The 16,726-nt window shown below is 53.8% G+C and overlaps 2 protein-coding genes and 1 long non-coding RNA gene across 8 annotated transcripts; 2 read left to right on the top strand and 1 right to left on the bottom strand.

The window, feature by feature from the left end:
* Positions 1–39: 39 nt before the first annotated feature.
* Positions 40–2,330, top strand: Aprt (adenine phosphoribosyl transferase). The gene is made up of 5 exons (NM_001013061.2): positions 40–206; positions 338–444; positions 1,437–1,570; positions 1,764–1,842; positions 1,953–2,330. The coding sequence occupies exons 1-5, from the start codon at positions 127–129 to the stop codon at positions 2,093–2,095; spliced, it is 543 nt and encodes a 180-aa protein (NP_001013079.1). The 5' UTR covers positions 40–126; the 3' UTR covers positions 2,096–2,330.
* Positions 2,331–2,871: 541 nt separating this feature from the next.
* Cdt1 (chromatin licensing and DNA replication factor 1) lies at positions 2,872–7,818 on the bottom strand. The gene is made up of 10 exons (NM_001106192.1): positions 7,562–7,818; positions 6,934–7,089; positions 6,704–6,855; positions 6,125–6,322; positions 5,885–6,030; positions 5,523–5,620; positions 4,588–4,776; positions 4,198–4,350; positions 3,912–4,113; positions 2,872–3,559 (listed from the first exon to the last, which is right to left on the bottom strand). The coding sequence occupies exons 1-10, from the start codon at positions 7,775–7,777 to the stop codon at positions 3,399–3,401; spliced, it is 1,671 nt and encodes a 556-aa protein (NP_001099662.1). The 5' UTR covers positions 7,778–7,818; the 3' UTR covers positions 2,872–3,398.
* A 136-nt stretch (positions 7,819–7,954) lies between these two features.
* LOC103694354 (uncharacterized) lies at positions 7,955–14,755 on the top strand. Of its 6 annotated transcripts, none has more exons than XR_010060275.1 (3): positions 7,955–10,487; positions 10,741–11,070; positions 11,590–14,755. It is a non-coding gene; the product is annotated as an uncharacterized LOC103694354 (long non-coding RNA). The 6 variants fall into 6 exon arrangements; XR_010060274.1 differs by having other exon boundaries at positions 7,975–8,720; positions 10,291–11,070; XR_001842337.3 differs by having other exon boundaries at positions 8,010–8,720; positions 10,064–11,070.
* The last annotated feature ends 1,971 nt before the right edge of the window (positions 14,756–16,726 follow it).

Here is a 16,726-nt window from a genome sequence, read left to right as displayed (position 1 = left end):
CGTGCTTGCCCTCTTTGGACCCAGGAGCCCCGCCCATCGGGGGACGCCCCGCCCTTGTTTCCCGGATTGACTTGCCCCTGGCCTGCAGACACCCACCTCCTCCCTTCCTCTTACATGCATGCGGCCATGTCCGAATCTGAGTTGCAGCTGGTGGCGCGGCGCATCCGCAGCTTCCCGGACTTCCCCATCCCGGGCGTGCTGTTCAGGTGCGGTCAGGAGCCCGCGAGGCGTTGACGCCGTACTCTCAGCCCCAGGCGCAGGCGCGTGGGCAGTCTCGGGGATCTTGCGGGGCCTCTGCCCGGCCACACGCGGGTCACTCTCCTGTCCTTGTTCCCAGGGATATCTCGCCCCTCTTGAAAGATCCGGACTCCTTCCGAGCTTCCATCCGCCTCCTGGCCGGTCACCTGAAGTCCACGCACGGCGGCAAGATCGACTACATCGCAGGCGAGTGGCCTTACTAGGCCGTGCTTGTCCCCAGGGTCCAGACCCACAACCCTTTTCCCCTTCGTGTCACCTATAGTCTACCCCACACCCATCCCTTTTTCCTTCAACCTCTGACCTTTGGTTCCTCCCTGCCTTGGGGTCTTGTTCATCCTGGATGACTACAGAGGCTCGCTCTCCTGCTAGGTACCCTAAGGCATCTGCCCTCCCTGCTTAATCCTCCTAGAGATGAACTCTGCTCTGTCCTTGTGCCCAGAACCAGTCCTTCCTCTTTTAGGGTACAAGGCTGGCCAGAACCCTGACAGCAGGCTGGGAGGCGCACATGTGTGCTTTGAGAGGACCTTTGAGTGAGGCCCAGGAACCTCCAGATGACGGACATCCTTGCTTAGGCCTCTGGGATGAGCTAGATGTTAAATTCGGCAGTCTGGGGCGTGCCTGGGCAGACCTCAAACCTGGTAGCCTCAGGGGCTGCTTTTCCCCCAAGACTACACCAGAGCACCTTTCTCTTGTTCCCCTGCACAAGCTTGTGCTAAACATGTGCACACCAGGCTCTGTGACTGAGATTCAGAAACACCCTGGGGTAGCTGAATGTCCACCAGGAGTGTCCAGAGGGAGGTGAACACCCCAGAGAACAGAGTGGCCCTCACAAGTGCTCAGGGACCACAGTCCTTTTGCCCACTTCACTTCCTATTGGTACCCCCTGACCATGCTGTAGAAATTAGGGTCCAGGCTTCCTGGAAATGGCCTGTTAGAGAAAGTGCTCATGGGCAGATGCTGCATTTGACAGATGGCAAGAGCCACCATAGGTGACCCTGAGCTGTAAAGAAGGCAGGTAAGATCCCCACGGCTAAGATACTACCCAGTAGCCATCAACATTCTAGCTATAGTCAGCAAGGCCTAGTGTTCCTAGCCAATGTTGACCTCTCCATCCCTGGCCTGGAGATCCCTATGCCTCTGGGCTCCCCTCCAACACCCTTCTCTCCTTACCCTAACAGGTCTGGACTCCAGGGGCTTCCTGTTTGGCCCTTCCCTTGCTCAGGAGCTGGGGGTGGGCTGTGTGCTCATCCGTAAGCGCGGGAAGCTACCAGGCCCCACTGTATCAGCCTCCTATTCTCTAGAGTATGGGAAGGTAAGCAAGCCGTGGGTGGAGGAAGGGCAGGGTCAAACCACTGCTGCCAGTGTCTAGGAGTAAAAGTGGGTGCCCGGAGAGGTTGGGACATCGGGCCAGGTTTACACCACCAGGAAACACTAGAGGCTAGGGAGAGGTCCAGTAGCCACTTGTCCGCACCTAGACTCTCTCTTACACTACTTCCTGTCTGCAGGCTGAGCTGGAAATCCAGAAAGATGCCTTAGAACCGGGGCAGAAAGTGGTCATTGTGGATGATCTCCTGGCCACTGGAGGTAAGGACTACCCCAAGACGTAAACTGGTTTCAAAGGGTCAGGCCCTGTCCGGGGTGCTGACTCAGCAAAGCGCTTTAACACCTTCTCCTTCCTTGTCCCCTTGCCCCAGGAACCATGTGTGCAGCCTGTGAGCTGCTGAGCCAGCTGCGGGCTGAGGTGGTGGAGTGTGTGAGCCTGGTGGAGCTGACCTCCCTGAAGGGCAGGGAGAAGCTGGGACCTGTGCCATTCTTCTCTCTCCTGCAGTATGAGTGAGGAGCTGGCAAGGTGGACACACCCCTTGATAATTAAGTACACAGTGGCTGGGCCCAGGGCACCTAAGTGACCTTTGTAAGCTACCGGCTGCCCTTTCGTGAATGAGGGCATTCCATTGGTCAGCAGATAGCCATGCCTATGGATCACCTGGAACCTTGCATTTTGTACGCTTGCCACACCCTCGAGTAAAGCAGAGCTGTGCTACTGGAGGTCAATAAACTGCTTTGATATACACGCTGCCTCTCTCCTCACCTTGTTGCATGGGTCACATTGCGTGGCCTCCAGAGTGACACTGTAGGGACAGGGGGCTCAGCGTCACTCTGGATGGACCTCCTCAAACAGGTGGACGCCTACCTAGGAAGTCTAACAGCTTCATTAACTCACTTTTCCAGTGGCCCACAGCCGCCATCTTTTTTCTGTTGCTTTTTAGAGACAGGGTTTCTTAATATAACCAGCCCCGGCTATCCTGATTTGTAGCTCAGGCTGGGCCTCAAACTTAAGAGATCCACCTGCCTCTGCCTCTGGAGTGCTGGGACCAAAAGTGTGCATCACCACGCCCAACTCAGTCACTATCCCCAAAACCCTATTTTGTTGCAGGACATGGTGGGGTACACCTTTAATCCCAGCGCTTTGGAGGCAGGCAGACTTCATAAATCCAAAGCCAACCCTGGTCTATATAATTCAAAGAGCCAGAGTTACATAAACTTTCAGAAAAATAAATACTGCACAACAGCCTGGCACCATTTAAAGAGATTTTATGGTGACAGATTCAGTTTAATCTCAGTAGTATTTTATTTAAATCTTACATGACTTTATTAAAAAGCCAAAACTAGCAGTCACATGCAGGGCCGTGTAAGTATAGAAGGTTTAAAAAGAAACCAAACTCCACATGTTTACAGAAGGTCCAACTTCACTCTCAGATCACCACCGTCCTGCGAAATCAGGCCAGAGGTCCAAGTTCTGTGCAACTCTTAAGGCTCCGAGCTCTCGCAGCTTTCCCAAGCCCGGAGAGCCGAGGCTATGCTGGCCTCACCTTCCACCTGGCCCTTGATGAGTACTTGAGCAGTTTGTGGAAAGGGCATTCAACATTCCCTACTCTCCAGAGTCTACGTCCCCTATAGCTGAGTCTGGGGTACCCCAAGGCCCCAGGAACCCCTGCAACAACAGCACTTTGAGATCCATGGGCACCGTAGCCGCCCATACTGGGCGACAGGCCCTCCTTGGACCCGTGATGCAGACAGGGAAGCTTAAGTGCGTTGTCTACCGATGAAAGAAAACAGGCCATCAGGCAAGGAATTCAAAGTCACAGCCCCTCGGCGTGGACCTGGCGGGCCAGCTTCGCGGTGAGGCCAGCCAGGTCAGCGGCTTTGTCCAGCTTGACGTAGGTATCGGTGCGAACGCGGTGCAGGCTGAGCCAGTCTGGCAGCAACTCGGCCAGGAGCAACAGGTGTTTCTCCATCTCCCCTGCGCAAGTGGATTGTGGGTTTAAGCCAAGGTGGCTTACTCGGCTCACTCACCCAGCCAGGCGCCCGATACCCCACACCAGGCCTTCGTCAAGGCTTATCCACTGCTATGTAGTGGATCCAAGCAGAACCATGGGGTCCCTGGACACCGTTCAAGCACCAGGAGAATGAGAAGCAAAGAGGCAAGACCATGCGCTGAGCCTGGTGAGCAGGCTTACACGTGGCAGAATTGGGGGGCCAAACAAGACCACGGCAGACCAACTGACCCTGGTCAGAAATGGGCCCAGCTCCTTGCCAAGAATACAGGGAGCACAACCATACCCACCCTCACCCCTATCTTGCTTTGCACAAACCTGGGCTCAGGGCGGCTCGGGAACTGTCTACCATCCTTGCACAGACCACTTCCATGGTGAGCGCCGGCTTCCGCTCAGACACGAAGACACCGCGCAGCACACGGGCCAGCTCTGGCAAACGTTCTAACCGCTGCAGCCGAAGCTCCTTCTCAGGGCACCTTGTCATCCGTGCCAACTGCTTCTGGACCTCCTTGGCTCTTATCTGCGTAGGGATGGGTCAGCAGCAAGTGGTCACCAAGGGCCCCTTCCTGTCGCCAAGCCCCACTACCTACAACCCAGGACTCACCCGCTCCAGCAGTGCTTGTGACACACCCTTCAGGGCACTAGGAGAGGCAGCGGGCGGGGTGGCTGGTGGAGTGGCTGGGAGGGCTGGACTAGAGGTCCCAGGGCTACCAGGCTCAGCTGAGCGCAGGGCCAGGTTACTCAACGCCTTCTCCATCTGCAGAGTAGGCACAGGTCAGCGGTTGCAAAAGGTTCAGGAACTTCTCAGCCCTGAGGGCAGCTCTTTGCACGGGCTCCCCCCTAACACATATATGCACACAGCTGGGTGAGCTGCTTGTGTGCCCACAGAGCACATCTTTCTGCCCTTAGCTGAGGAGGTACCTCCACCCAAGGGGGTCAGGCTGTCATACTCCCTGAGGAGAAAGGACTGAAACTGAGGCCAGAAGAGTCTCACCTTGGGCGTCATCAAGTTCCGGGCACGGGCCAACACTTCCTGGGCAGTAGTGAGCTTCTCTGTCACGGGAGGCTGGGGCAGTTCGGCCGGCTCAATATCAGGCACCTCATCCACATTGAAACGCGGGTGCCAGCGTGTCAGCTGGTCTTCGGGCACCGTCATGGGGGGGTTTAAGGACGCCAGGAAAACCTGGAGGAAAGAATGTTGGGCAACTCCATTTCACTTCCAACTAGCAAATTGTTAGCCATCAACTTAGCTTTTGTGTGTCTAGATACACAGCCAGGTATCAAGAAAGACATCTTTGGGGTTGGGGATTTAGCTCAGTGGTAGAGCGCTTGCCTAGCAACCGCAAGGCCCTGGGTTCGGTATATGATCCGCCCAGGGAGTGGCACTATTGGGTGTGGCCTTGAGTAGCTGTGTCACTGTGGGTATGGCCTTGTTGGAGTGTGTGTGAGCTTTAAGACTCTCATCCTAGGTTGGGGATTTAGCTCAGTGGTAGAGCACTTACCTAGGAAGTGTAAGGCCCTGGGTTCGGTCCCCAGCTCCGAAAAAAAGAACCAAAAAAAAAAAAAAAAACCCTCATCCTAGCTGCCTGGAAGTCAGTATTCTGCTAGCAGCCTTCAGATAAAGATGTAGAACTCCCAGTTCCTCCCGCACCACGCCTGCCTGGATGCTGCCATGTTCCTACCTTGATGATAATGTACTGAACCTCTGACCCTGTAGGCCAGCCCCAATTAAATGTCCTTATAAGAGTTGCCTTTGCCTTGGTCATGGTGTCTGCTCACAGCAGTAAAACCCTAACTAAGGGCCTGAGAGGAACCTTTGTATTTAAGGGCAGAACAGCGGCTGAATAGGGAGCAGAGTAATTAAGACCACCGTCCACTTAGAGCGGGGATGGAAGCCCCTTAATTGCCTCCACAAACTCGGGCACTCACCTTGTGATGCTCCTTAACACGTTCCACCAGGTTCTGCCGGAAGACTTGCCGGCGCTGCAGGAGACCCGTGGCTGTGAGCTGGGTGGCACCACCAGCCTCTGTAAGGAGAAACCGTGGTGAGGCCAGGCCCATCCAACTGTCCAGCCCATTACTGAGATCAAGAACCCCGCCTGGGGGGCTGGGGATTTAGCTCAGTGGTAGAGCGCTTACCTAGGAAGCGCAAGGCCCTGGGTTCGGTCCCCAGCTCCGAAAAAAAGAACAACAACAAAAAAAAAAAACCAAAACACCCCGCCTGGAACCAACACCTCGAGCTCACCCAAGAAGGATGAACGAGAACACCCAGGGCCTCGCCAAAGACTCACCCTGGCCCAGCAAGGGCTCGATGGTGAGCTGGTAATCAGATCTCTTGATGCTGTCCTTGAAAGTGGGGACGTTGCACTCCTGGCGGAAGGAATACGACTCGGGGTACACGGTTTTGATCTGGCCCATATTGCGCTCTTCAAAGCGCCTACAGGAGAGGGCAGAGTGAGAAGGACGGGGCAGATGGACACGGGGGTGGGGGGGCCGGCGGGCAGCTAGGCTCCCTCCCCCACACCACTCACTTGCGTATCATCTCCTGAACCCCTTGCTTGACTTTAGCAAAGGTGACGGTCTCAGAGCGGTTGTGAAGCATGCTCACGATGGTGTCCATGCTGCGGAACATCTCGGCCAGCACCTGATACTTGTATGGTAGGACAAGGCCGGGGAGGCCAGGCTGGGCCAGGGCATGGAAGCGCTGGTAGGCAGGAGCTTTGTCGACACTGTCAAAAGGGGGGAGCGCTACCATCAGACTATCAAACCACACGGTTTGACCCGCAACCTCAAAGCGGCCAGCAGACCTAATGCCGCCTGTGAGGGCAGCCTCAGAAAGGGACGGGAAGCATGATACACACACTAGCAATGCTCTCTGCTTGGAGAGGCAGGCAGAGCTGCAGACAGGCACAGAATACAGAGCTGTTCATGGTATTTAGAGAGGGCCAGGGGCAGGAGTGACAATGTCCCTTTCAGGTGTGGGAAGTGCCAGGGAGGAGGAGACTGGGATATCTAGGCAAAATGGCCCCTTGGCCATCTACCCATTCAGACCCCACATTGCCTCCCAAAGGCCTGTCCTCTCCTGGACCTCGTGGCCCACCAGGACTCACCATGGTTGTTCTGTGGGCTCCTTGGTATCTGGGGTAGAAGGCTCCACAACATTCTCTTGGACTCTCGCTCTCAGGGCCCTTGCCTGGGCTCCCAACTTACGTGCCTGCCTCAGGCAGGACTGGAGCTCGGAGATGGAGTCCTGGGAGGGGACCTGGGGACATAGGCATTGTCAGTTCTGCAAGTTACACACATCCCTGCCCACAGCCCACCCTCAGTCCAGCCTCCTCACCTTGCTCTGCTGTGGACCTCTAGAAACTGTAGTACTCTTTGTTCTCTTGACGGGGGATGGGCAGACGGGGGATGGGCAAACGGAGGAGCTGGGGTCAGCTGGGGAGCTGGGGTCAGCTGGAGAGCTGGGGTCAGCTGGGAAACTGGGACAAGAATCCTGGTGATTAAGACACAGAACAATAAATTGGTGGGGGTTGGGGGATTACCTGCTCGGCCTGCAGAGCCAGAACTAGACTCTTGTCAGTTCACTGGACCCGGAGGGCAGGAGTCAGGTGCTAAGGGGTGCCTATCTATTGCTTTACCTGACGCAGCAGTTAAGAAAGATCCACCTGGTCTATTGGGCTTGTTCCCCCCTTGAAGCAGCTGCCAGGCTTGACTCTCCAGTGCCCTCTCTCCATTTCAGGAGCTCCAGCCTAATCTTTTGCGTAACACCCACACCACCACGATCACCCCTGCCAGTTGCAACTTCCCAGCAAGCCCAGGTGCCCTGTGCACACGTCTAGGGAAGGGAAGGATCGCCTAGCCTCTTCGCGACTCTTCCTCCCTCTATCTTGGCGCCTAGACCCCTGCTTCGGCGCCCGATAACCAGGATCTCCTGCCCTAACCAAGGGTCCTCTAGGGTCCCTCACCAATCCAGGTAGCCGTAGCCTCCGGCGCGCGGGCGGCGCGGGCTGGTCGCTCCCGGGTTCGGCGTGGGGCCGGACGCGCTTGCGGCTGCTGCTCCGGGTGAACTCAGGAGCCACGAGCCCACCAGGGCTCGGGGTGAGACAGGTCGACTTGGCTCGCGGAATCGCAAGGCCCGGACGACGGCACGCATAGAAATCGGTAACACGACTCTGCGCCATGGCGCCAAAAAGCTACTTCCCGCGGATTTCGCGCAATTTTCGCGGCTTCTGCCTTGCCCCGCCCGGGCCGTACCATCAGGTACAGCTCTGGGAGGGGGAAAATGTGCTCGCTCCGGAGCATGCGCTCCAGTGTGCACCAAGACACGCATGCGCCATGCCGGGCCACCTCCCCGCTGCGGCTTTGGATTGAGTGACCCAGAACGGGAGCCGCCGGAGGGTGGGGTGGGGGTGGAAGGTTCGGGACAGGATACTGTTTGACTCCTGTGCACTGGCGCGCTGACGTGCGGCGTAATACATCCGCTAGCCGCATCTTTTCCGCGCGCTGTTGGGCTGTGGCGCGTAAGGGTCTCAAACCCACTTGGCGCGCAGCGTGGAGAGCGGCGGCTGCGGCCCGACAGCTCTTGGCCCAGCAAAAAGATGATCACGTGAAGGGAGACGCTTGTGCTCCTGTTGCTCACAAAATAATAGCCTAGTCTCGAAGGCTAGCGGAGTAGCTCGGTCTGAGTCATACGCAACTGCTGAGTGTCTGGTCGCGAGCGCGAGATGAGTACACAGGACGACTCATGCTGCCGAACAGGCTCCAAAAGCATCTCATTTTCCTTGCCACATCCGGGCTAAGGAGTGCAGAGGCTGGAGTTACGCCATGGCAGGAAGCGGCCTAGAGACTTGGGAAATCCAGAGAGGCCGCGCAGGTCTGCTTTTCTCATCACCAGGCAGTCGCCCAATGCTCCCAACACTCCTGGAGGAAGTGGCCGTGGAGACAGTGCTGTCATTTCGGGCAAAGGTGGGGGGCGGGGGGCGGAGCAGGACCTGGGAAACCTTGGTAGTTGTAAGCGCAAGCTGCACCGAAGACTTCTCCGGAGGCGAGAGCGTGCACAGTCCGGAGAGCATCAGTCTAAACTGCATGTGCAGCTGTGGAGTAAAGGGGCAGGATTTAGAAGCAGTAAGTTTGGAGACATATGTTCCTTCCTCCTGAGTGTGAGCCTCAGGGCCAGGTCCTTTCTGGAGGCTTAGGTGTAGCCATATTGTAAAACCACCCCTGCAAAGTCGGCCTTTGAGAGGACCCAGCATTGGAACCCCTCAGGAATTCTTGGTTTGGCCCAGTGACAAGGCAAAGCCAGCTAACGCCTGGTCACAGCTGATTAGTAAGTGACCCGTGGCTGAGCTGATTGCATGTTCTAGGATCGACCAGAGAATGCTCTGGAGAAGGAACTACCGCCCTGCTTGCTAGTGGTCCCCCTTAATGTAGGACAGCGGCAAACAAGGGCAGTTCCAGAGGCAGCGAGCCAGACACAACAACTTGGGAGTTTGGGAATAGAGTCCTTTCTTTGATATTTGCAGCGATGAGGAATGGAGGCCATGCCTCTGGGCATGTCCAGGAAGGATTTTCTAGTTTGGGCTAGGGTGGAAGGCCCACCCTAATTTGGATGTGACCATTCCATGGGCTGGGATCCCTGACTGAAATTAACTTAAAAGGAGAAAGGGCATAGGTGTGGAAACCTGGCAGCACTTCAGAGGCTGAGGGAGGAGACTCTAGTTCAACCCCGGTCTGCGGATACATGAAACCCTGTCAAATAACTTTTTAAAAATTAAACTAGGCCAGGTGGTGGTGGCAAACCTTTAATCTTGGTTCTTGGGAGGCAGAGGCAGGTGGATCTCTGAGTTCAAAGCCAGCCTGGTCAACAAAGTAAGTTCCAGGACAGTCAAGGCTACATAGAAAAACCCTGTCTCAGAAAATAAATAAAAATCTTCCTGCTTCTTGACTTTAATCCCAGCAGATCTAAATATCAATTTCCATGTCAGCCAGAACTACATTGAGAAACCCTGCGTTTTTTCTTTCTTTCTTTTTCTTTTTTCTTTTTTTTCTTTTTCTTGAGACTTTGTAACTAGGGCTGTCCAAGAAACCCTGTTTCAAAAAAAAAAAAAAGAAAGAAAGAAAAAGAAAAATCCACATGGGAGGTGGTTAAAGCAACTTGAGGAAGAAAGGGTTCATATATGTGTGTGTGTGTGTGTGTGTGTGTGTGTGTGTATACACACACCAGAAGAGGACATCAGATCCCATTACAGATGGTTGTGAGCCACCATGTGGTTGCTGGGATTTGAACACAGGACCTCTGGAAGAGCAGCCAGTGCTCTTAACCACTGAGCCATCTCTCTAGTTTTCAGCTTTTAACGCCTGATTTGATAGTACAGTTCATCACGTTCATCACAGCAGCAGGCACAGTGGGGCACAGTGAGCCACAGTCAGAAGAGATGAGGGGCTGATTCCCAGCTTTTCTTATTTAGTTCATTCAGCGGTGCCACCCACACACAGAATGGGTCTTCCCTCCTCAGTTCAAGCTTTTTGGAAACATCCTCAGAGACACACCCAAAGGTCTGTATGAGTTCACAGCGATTCTAAATCCAGTTACGTTCGGTTGGGTTTGCATTGTTCTGCCGCAACAATGAAAAAAGTAACCCTCTCTCCATCTTCACCCTCACCCCCACCTTCACCATCCTCCTCACCACGTGAGGATGGATAAAGTCGCCACAGATCCTCAGTATTGATGACAGCCATGTTCCGGCCTTGCCTGACTTGCTTGACCCACCCTGGTCGCACCAGACCTGCTCTCTGCCGAGCTACAATGTCGATACAGTTACAGAATGAATTGCAGGCCCTGCTCTTCTGCTGCTACATCCCGGTGTCATCCATAAGAAACAGTGACAAGAAGTGAGTCTCTGCAGCACTCCCGCTGCCTTCAGATGCATTGCATGAGAGAGCACAGCTTCCATCCATGTTTGCTAAACACAGCTTCCATCCATGTTGGCTGAACAGCCGGCCCCTCACCCTGCGGTTGCCATGGCTCCTGGGTTCATTCAAAGGGCTTCTCTGGGTCAAACCAACATGCGGGGAAGGCGGGGGGCAGAGACTCTAGCCATACAGCAGGTTAGCCAGGGAGCTGGGCCTTCACTCCGACTTCCAGCTCTCTCCCTGCTGCTCACCGTCACTGTCCCAGACAGCAAAGAGTAACTGACTCAGGAAAACAGGCTCGTGGATGCCCTCGGGGACCTGCCCGCTGAGGATCTCTTAGTCACCGGCAGGCAGCCAAGGAGGAGCCCTTTGTGGTCTTGGCTTTTCACTCAAGGTTTGTGGCCAAGTCTAGAAAGGCAGCTTTCACCTTCAACGAAGGTATCTGGGTCTCAGTCAAGACTGATCTACACTTGACTCCCTGTCTGCCAGACAACTATGGAATGCATCGTGGACGGGATAAAGCAGGATGGAGAGGAAGACGCTCATGCTCACCGCATGTCAGGTGACACCACCAGTTTCTGCCCCCTCCAAGACTCAGATTCCTTGACATTCCGGGTTGTCTTGTCCTATGGAACCCACTCCACAGCAAGGTTGCTGTGAGGCTCCCGGGAGGAAGAACTGAGAGCCCTATTTTATCTCAGGGATGGCAAACACCTTCTCCTTATGCATATTTTGTTTGGGAAAGTATTAGGGGGGTAGGGGGAGGCTAAGGCTGCCTTCTTCACCGCTCTCTTAGTTTCTTTTCTGTTGCTGTGCTAAAATATCCTGACAAAAGCAGCTCCAGAGAGAAAGAAGTTATTTGGCTCACAATTTCACAGCAATAGAGGGACAGAGAGGGAGCTGGTCACATCACAGCCGGAGTCAAGCACACAAGCACAGGGAGCAATGAAGCAGTGGATGCTAACGCTCAGCTTGCTTTCTTCACTTATTCAGTCTAAGCTCTCCTGCCAAGGGAATGGTGTCACCCATAGTGGGCAGGTCTTCCAATGAACTTTAATGTAATTAAGATTATTCTTTCTAGGACTGGAGAGATGGCTCAGCGGTTAAGAGCACTGACTGCTCTTCCAGAGGTCTTGAGTTCAATTCCCAGCAACCACGTGGTGGCTCACAACCATCTGTAATGGGATCCAATGTCCCCTTCTGGTGTGTCTGAAGACAGCTACAGTCTTATCATGTATATAAAATAAATAAATCTTTTTAAAAAAGATTATTCTTTCTAGGCACGCCTAGTGGTTTCTCTCTTGGGGGATTCTGCATTCTGTCAAGCTGACAAGTAACCATTGATTTCCTTGTGTGGGCATCTAACATTGCTCTGTTCAATGGAGACATGGTGCAAGCTGGGTGGTTTCAAGTTTTCAAGACCTTACAAAAAGTAGTAAGAATCAGTTGGCAATAATTTTTTCAAACTTTTATTTTGTTTTCAGTTGTGTTCTGGTTTTATTTTTATACGTGCACTGGTGTTTTGCTTGCATGTATGTCTGTACGAGGGTGTCAGGTCCCCTGGAAGAGGAGTTACAGATAATTGTGAACTGCCCTGTGGGTGCTGGGAATTGAACCTGGGTCCTCTGGAAGAACAGCCAGAGCTCTTAACCACTGAGACATCTTTCCAGTTTGGGTCCTTTACCTGTGTGTATGTCTATCACATGCACGCACTGCCAGTGGAGGCCAGAAGATATCAGATCCCCTGGGACTGTAATTACAAATAGCTGTGAGCTGCCGTTTGGGTGCTGGGGATCAAACCCAAGTCCCCTGAAAGAGCAGCCAGTGTTCATAACCACCGAGCCATCTCTCCAGCACCAGGGCGCAGTACTTGCAATAATTACGTTCTGTCAGTTACGCCCTCCAAATGTCTCTCGAAATAAAATAAAACATTTATTTATGTATTTGGTTTGTTTGAGACACAGTCTCTTCATAGCCCTGGCTGTCCTGGAGCTCACGCTGCAGACAGGGCTGGCCTCAAACTCACAAGAGGTCCACCTGGCCTCTGCCTTTTTTTTTTTTTAAAGATTTTTTTTTCTTTTCTTTTTTTTCGGAGCTGGGGACCAAACCCAGGGCCTTGTGCTTGCTAGGCAAGCACTCTTAAAGATTTATTTTTATTTATATGAGTCCACTGTAGCTGTCTTCAGACTCACCAGAAGAGGGCATTGGCTCCCATTACAGATGGTTGTGAGCTACCATATGATTGCTGGGATTTGAACTCAGGACCTCTGAAAGAGCAACCAGTACTCTTAACCGCTGAGCCATCCCTCTAGCCCTGGCCTCTGCCTTATAAGGGCTGGGATTAAAGGTGTTTACCACCATGCCTGGATAATACAATTTTTTTTAATGAGACATTTTCCTTTATTGCCAACCACCAAGCTCATTGCCTTGATCGTCCTCAGCCTCAGGACCAGCACCGTTATCGTCCTGGTGATGTTGACAGGTCCATCTCTGCTGATTGCATGGCCTGTGGTAGAGGGCAGATTCTCCCCTCAGGATTCAGTTCCTCTCCTGTCTCTCCTGTTCTAGATGGAGCAGTAGGACTTGGTGGAAGTAGGGCTTGGTGAGAAGCCTAGCATAGACTCTGTCAACAGGAAATGAAGACTTGTGACTGTCAGCCTATATGGCGAACCGTCCTGGCCACAGGTAGAGCCATAAAAGTTCCAAGGCCACAGAGTCCTCCCTAGCTACACAGCCAGCAAACACCATGACCCAGGGCCCCGAGGGCACAGCCGCTCCGTTTGGTGGAAGGTCGCACAGTCATAGACTTGATGAAGCAGGGCGTGTGGGGACCCTGCTTGAAGAGCACTGGTCAGCTGGGCTAAGCTACCCTCTGTCGTACCAGCTGCCTGCTACCCTCTGCTGCCCACCGATGGCCACATCATTAGCCCTCCCTTCCTGGCAAAGGGTCTTTGAATTATTTGTAAGAACTCAAGAGAATATGCCTGAATCGGTCTGAATAACTCAGTAAAGCCCTGACCTCCAACATTTCCCCAACCTGCACGGCTCATTCTAGGAAGAAGCCAGGCCCCATGCATGATGACACAAGCAGATTCATCCCAGGATCCCTTCCCAACAGCCCCTCTGGGCTGCCATTGCTTTGCCACTCCTCTGCCTATGCCTTCATTGTCCCTGGAGGAAGAGCAGACACTCCTGAAGGCCCAGGAGATCTCACAGTGCGCCTCCCTCAGTACCATGACCTAAACAGAATACGAGGAGCCATTTTGACCTTCCTCCTGAGGCTGGGGCGAAGGGGAGGGGACTGACAGTAGCAGCTGAATCGTGTGGGGCATGGGCAGGGGAAGCCACACAGAAGGTGGAAAGCACGATATGGCCACATGGTGACCAGCACAGAGCCTTTAGGCCTTTGGAGAAGCCCTGCCTGTGGTAAGGAGAAAGAGACAGACACTTCTTAAGGAAAGAGGAAGATCCTAGACCGTGGGAGGGACCTAAATGGGCAGATGGCAGACAGCAGGGGGCAGTGGTGGATCCCACCTCTGAGAACACATTCTGATGTTCCCGACAGTCCATCCCCAGCGAGGAATCTAGGCGGGAATTCTCAGCATTCCTTCACCAAGCTGTGCCTGAGGCCTGAGAGGGAATCTGTCTACCTCTCCTCAGGACTTATTCCCCTTTCAGTTGTACCCCCACAGAAGGAGAAGATGAAGGCAGCCTGCAGGCGAGCTTATCCCTCAGTGACCTGACTAAAAGGCCAGCTCAGGGCCGAGGAAATGGGATTTCACAGGACCGGTCTTTCATTGGCAGGGATATCTTCATAGGCTGCAGGAATGAGGCAGGCTGGTTGCTGGCCGAGGCCCGAGGCCTTTTGACTGATAGCCCTGTCTTCAGTCTCCCCCGATAATAAGAAACCCATTATAATTAGAGACCAGCCTAGTGAAGGGCTTAAAGAATCCAGAGGTGAGAGGGAAGTCCGGTGGGAGAGTGAGGGGCCTCAGGTCCATGTAGTGGGGTGAGGTGTTGAAGCCCAGGGACCCTGGCTTTGGGGTTTATTTTTTCCTTCCTCAACAACTGCTATAGTAGGCAACTGAAAAAAGTGACAACCTGGCGGCTCCTAGGTGTGGTTGAGGAGGAGGTTTATTGCAGATACGAGGGAGAGCATAGCCAGAGGCATCCAGAAGGGTCCAGACTCCGCTAGGCCAGCATACCGACCTGGGCCATGAGAGGAGAGGGGTGGGAGGAAAGAAAAAGAGGAAGAGAAGAGAGGGACTGGGAAGAAGGCCAAGGGAGTACTGAGGTTACAGAGGATCAGAAGGTGGGGGAAGGGAGGCAGAAGCCTCACCCCTAGGGGAGAAGGGGAGGTTTATGGTCTGGGAGAAGCCCGCAGGTGCTGAGCGAAACCTAACAGTAGGAATTACAGGAACTACATCAGGGACAGGACAGTGTACACACACACACACCCATAAAAGCCAGAGCTACACACATGACAGGCTGGCACTTTACCACTGAGCCACAGCCCCCAACCAAGGACTGGGGACCAAAGGCTCCGGCAAGGATTGTTCTTGGGCCAGGCCCGACAAGGAACAGCATGAGAGGCAGGAGGACCAAGTGGGCAGACGGGGCTCCAGAGGCCTCGGCTGAGCTATCTGAATAAAGCTAGGCACTCAGTCACAGTTAAGGGTACTCGGTGAGCTGGCCACACCTCAGGCCTTGGGTATTTACCCAAAACGGTCACAGGCAGCTATGCCCCTTTAGAAGCAGACACATGTGGGCACAGGTGTACCAGTCATGTTATTTTCCATGCCAACAAAGAGCTATAGCAGGAGGTATGCACAGGAGATAGGCACAGAGGCGCGTGGTTAACATTGGGATTGTCATGAACTCCTTATTGTTTATGGACACAGGAGTGCGATTTGATGGTTAGGGCCAGCAGTCAGCACGTCGCCATGGTGTCTGACCTCTGACTTAAGGATTCTCTGGGATCGGATGATTCTCTGTGTTGGCCCTGGAGATGCCAAGTCACTAAGATAGCCCAGGAGCTCTCAGACTTGTGGTCATGATGCTTATACCCAGGAGGTAGGGCTGTCACAGGGAGATGCTCCAGGTTTCTCCACCTTAGCTGCGCAGACATGGCAGTGACCAGTGGACAGTTAAAGAGTTCATGCGTCGGGCTGGAGAGATGACTCAATGGTTAAGAGTATTGACTGCTCTTCCAGAGGTCCTGAGTTCAATTCCTAGCAACCACATGGTGGCTCACAACCATCTGTAATGGGATCCGATGCCCTCTTCTGGTGTGTCTGAAGACAGCTATAGTGTGCTCATATACATAAAATAAATAAATAAATCTTTAAAAAAAAAAAAAGAGTTCATGCATCATTCAGAAGAATCAGGAGTTTGAGGTGGCATCCAGGTAGCTGTACGATAGAGGGAGACACTCTGGGTACTCTCTGGGGTGCTACTGGGCAGGTGCACAGTAGTTACACAGTAAAGACTATTTACCCTGAGATCTGTAAGTACTGGTCATTGTCACTGAAAGGAGTGACATACAATCAGCGGATATGCCCTGAATACCCAAGTCTTTTTCTCTCACCTCTCCTCCTGACCTAGGCCCATGGGGCATGGGAAGAGGACCATCCTCACTGTGGCCAGCCTGAGTATACTTTCTGCCCTCCCTGAGAAGCATGCGACATCTGTCTGGGGGAGTGGGAGTGCTGGGAGACACCTGGGCACCCTCAGCCAGAAGAAAGCCAGGTCGTGAAGGGATAAGACAGGCTTCCTGAGTGCCGCTGGGCCTTTCTTTGTAACCCCTCTTGGAGCTTCCTGAAAAGGAGGAAGGGGCGGAGTTAGCAGTTTCATCCCTGAGTAGGGCCCGCCCCCACACCCAGCTATGGGCAGGAAAAGGGTGAGAGGGTGCGGGGCATGGGTAGCCAAGTCTGCGCACAGGCTACTGCTGGCTCTGTTCAGGTCTTGGAAGAGGCCAGGCCGCGGTTCCCTGCCTCTAAGGGCCAGGATGCGGGAGCCAGCCCTAGGAAGGAGGCCAGGAACCCTTACGGGGCTGGAGAGCAGATGGTCGAGATGGTAACACCCTCTGGCTCTGGCTCACTTTGTTGGCCGGTACTGGAAGGCCTGCCCAGGGGAAGTAAGCCACTGCTGCTTCTAGAGACAGTGCAATGGTTCAGGACTCTGGAAGGCTGGCCAGGGGCTGTCAGTTATAGCTCATC

Source organism: Rattus norvegicus, chromosome 19 (genome assembly GCF_036323735.1).
Source record: "Rattus norvegicus strain BN/NHsdMcwi chromosome 19, GRCr8, whole genome shotgun sequence".
NCBI lineage: Eukaryota > Metazoa > Chordata > Mammalia > Rodentia > Muridae > Rattus > Rattus norvegicus.
Note: the sequence above shows the minus strand (reverse complement) of the source record. Positions and strands in the feature narration are given on the sequence as shown.

Bases quoted from the DNA above. Each gene is read 5' to 3' on its own strand.
- Aprt (NM_001013061.2), top strand. From the start codon at position 127: ATGTCCGAATCTGAGTTGCAGCTGGTGGCGCGGCGCATCCGCAGCTTC. The intron at 1,571-1,763 runs GTAAGCAAGCCG...TCCTGTCTGCAG, and splicing joins ATTCTCTAGAGTATGGGAAG to GCTGAGCTGGAAATCCAGAA. The intron at 1,843-1,952 runs GTAAGGACTACC...CCCTTGCCCCAG, and splicing joins TGATCTCCTGGCCACTGGAG to GAACCATGTGTGCAGCCTGT.
- Cdt1 (NM_001106192.1), bottom strand. From the start codon at position 7,777: ATGGCGCAGAGTCGTGTTACCGATTTCTATGCGTGCCGTCGTCCGGGC. The intron at 7,090-7,561 runs GTGAGGGACCCT...CTTAATCACCAG, and splicing joins GGCTACGGCTACCTGGATTG to GATTCTTGTCCCAGTTTCCC. The intron at 5,621-5,884 runs GTGAGTCTTTGG...TTCTCCTTACAG, and splicing joins CGAGCCCTTGCTGGGCCAGG to AGGCTGGTGGTGCCACCCAG.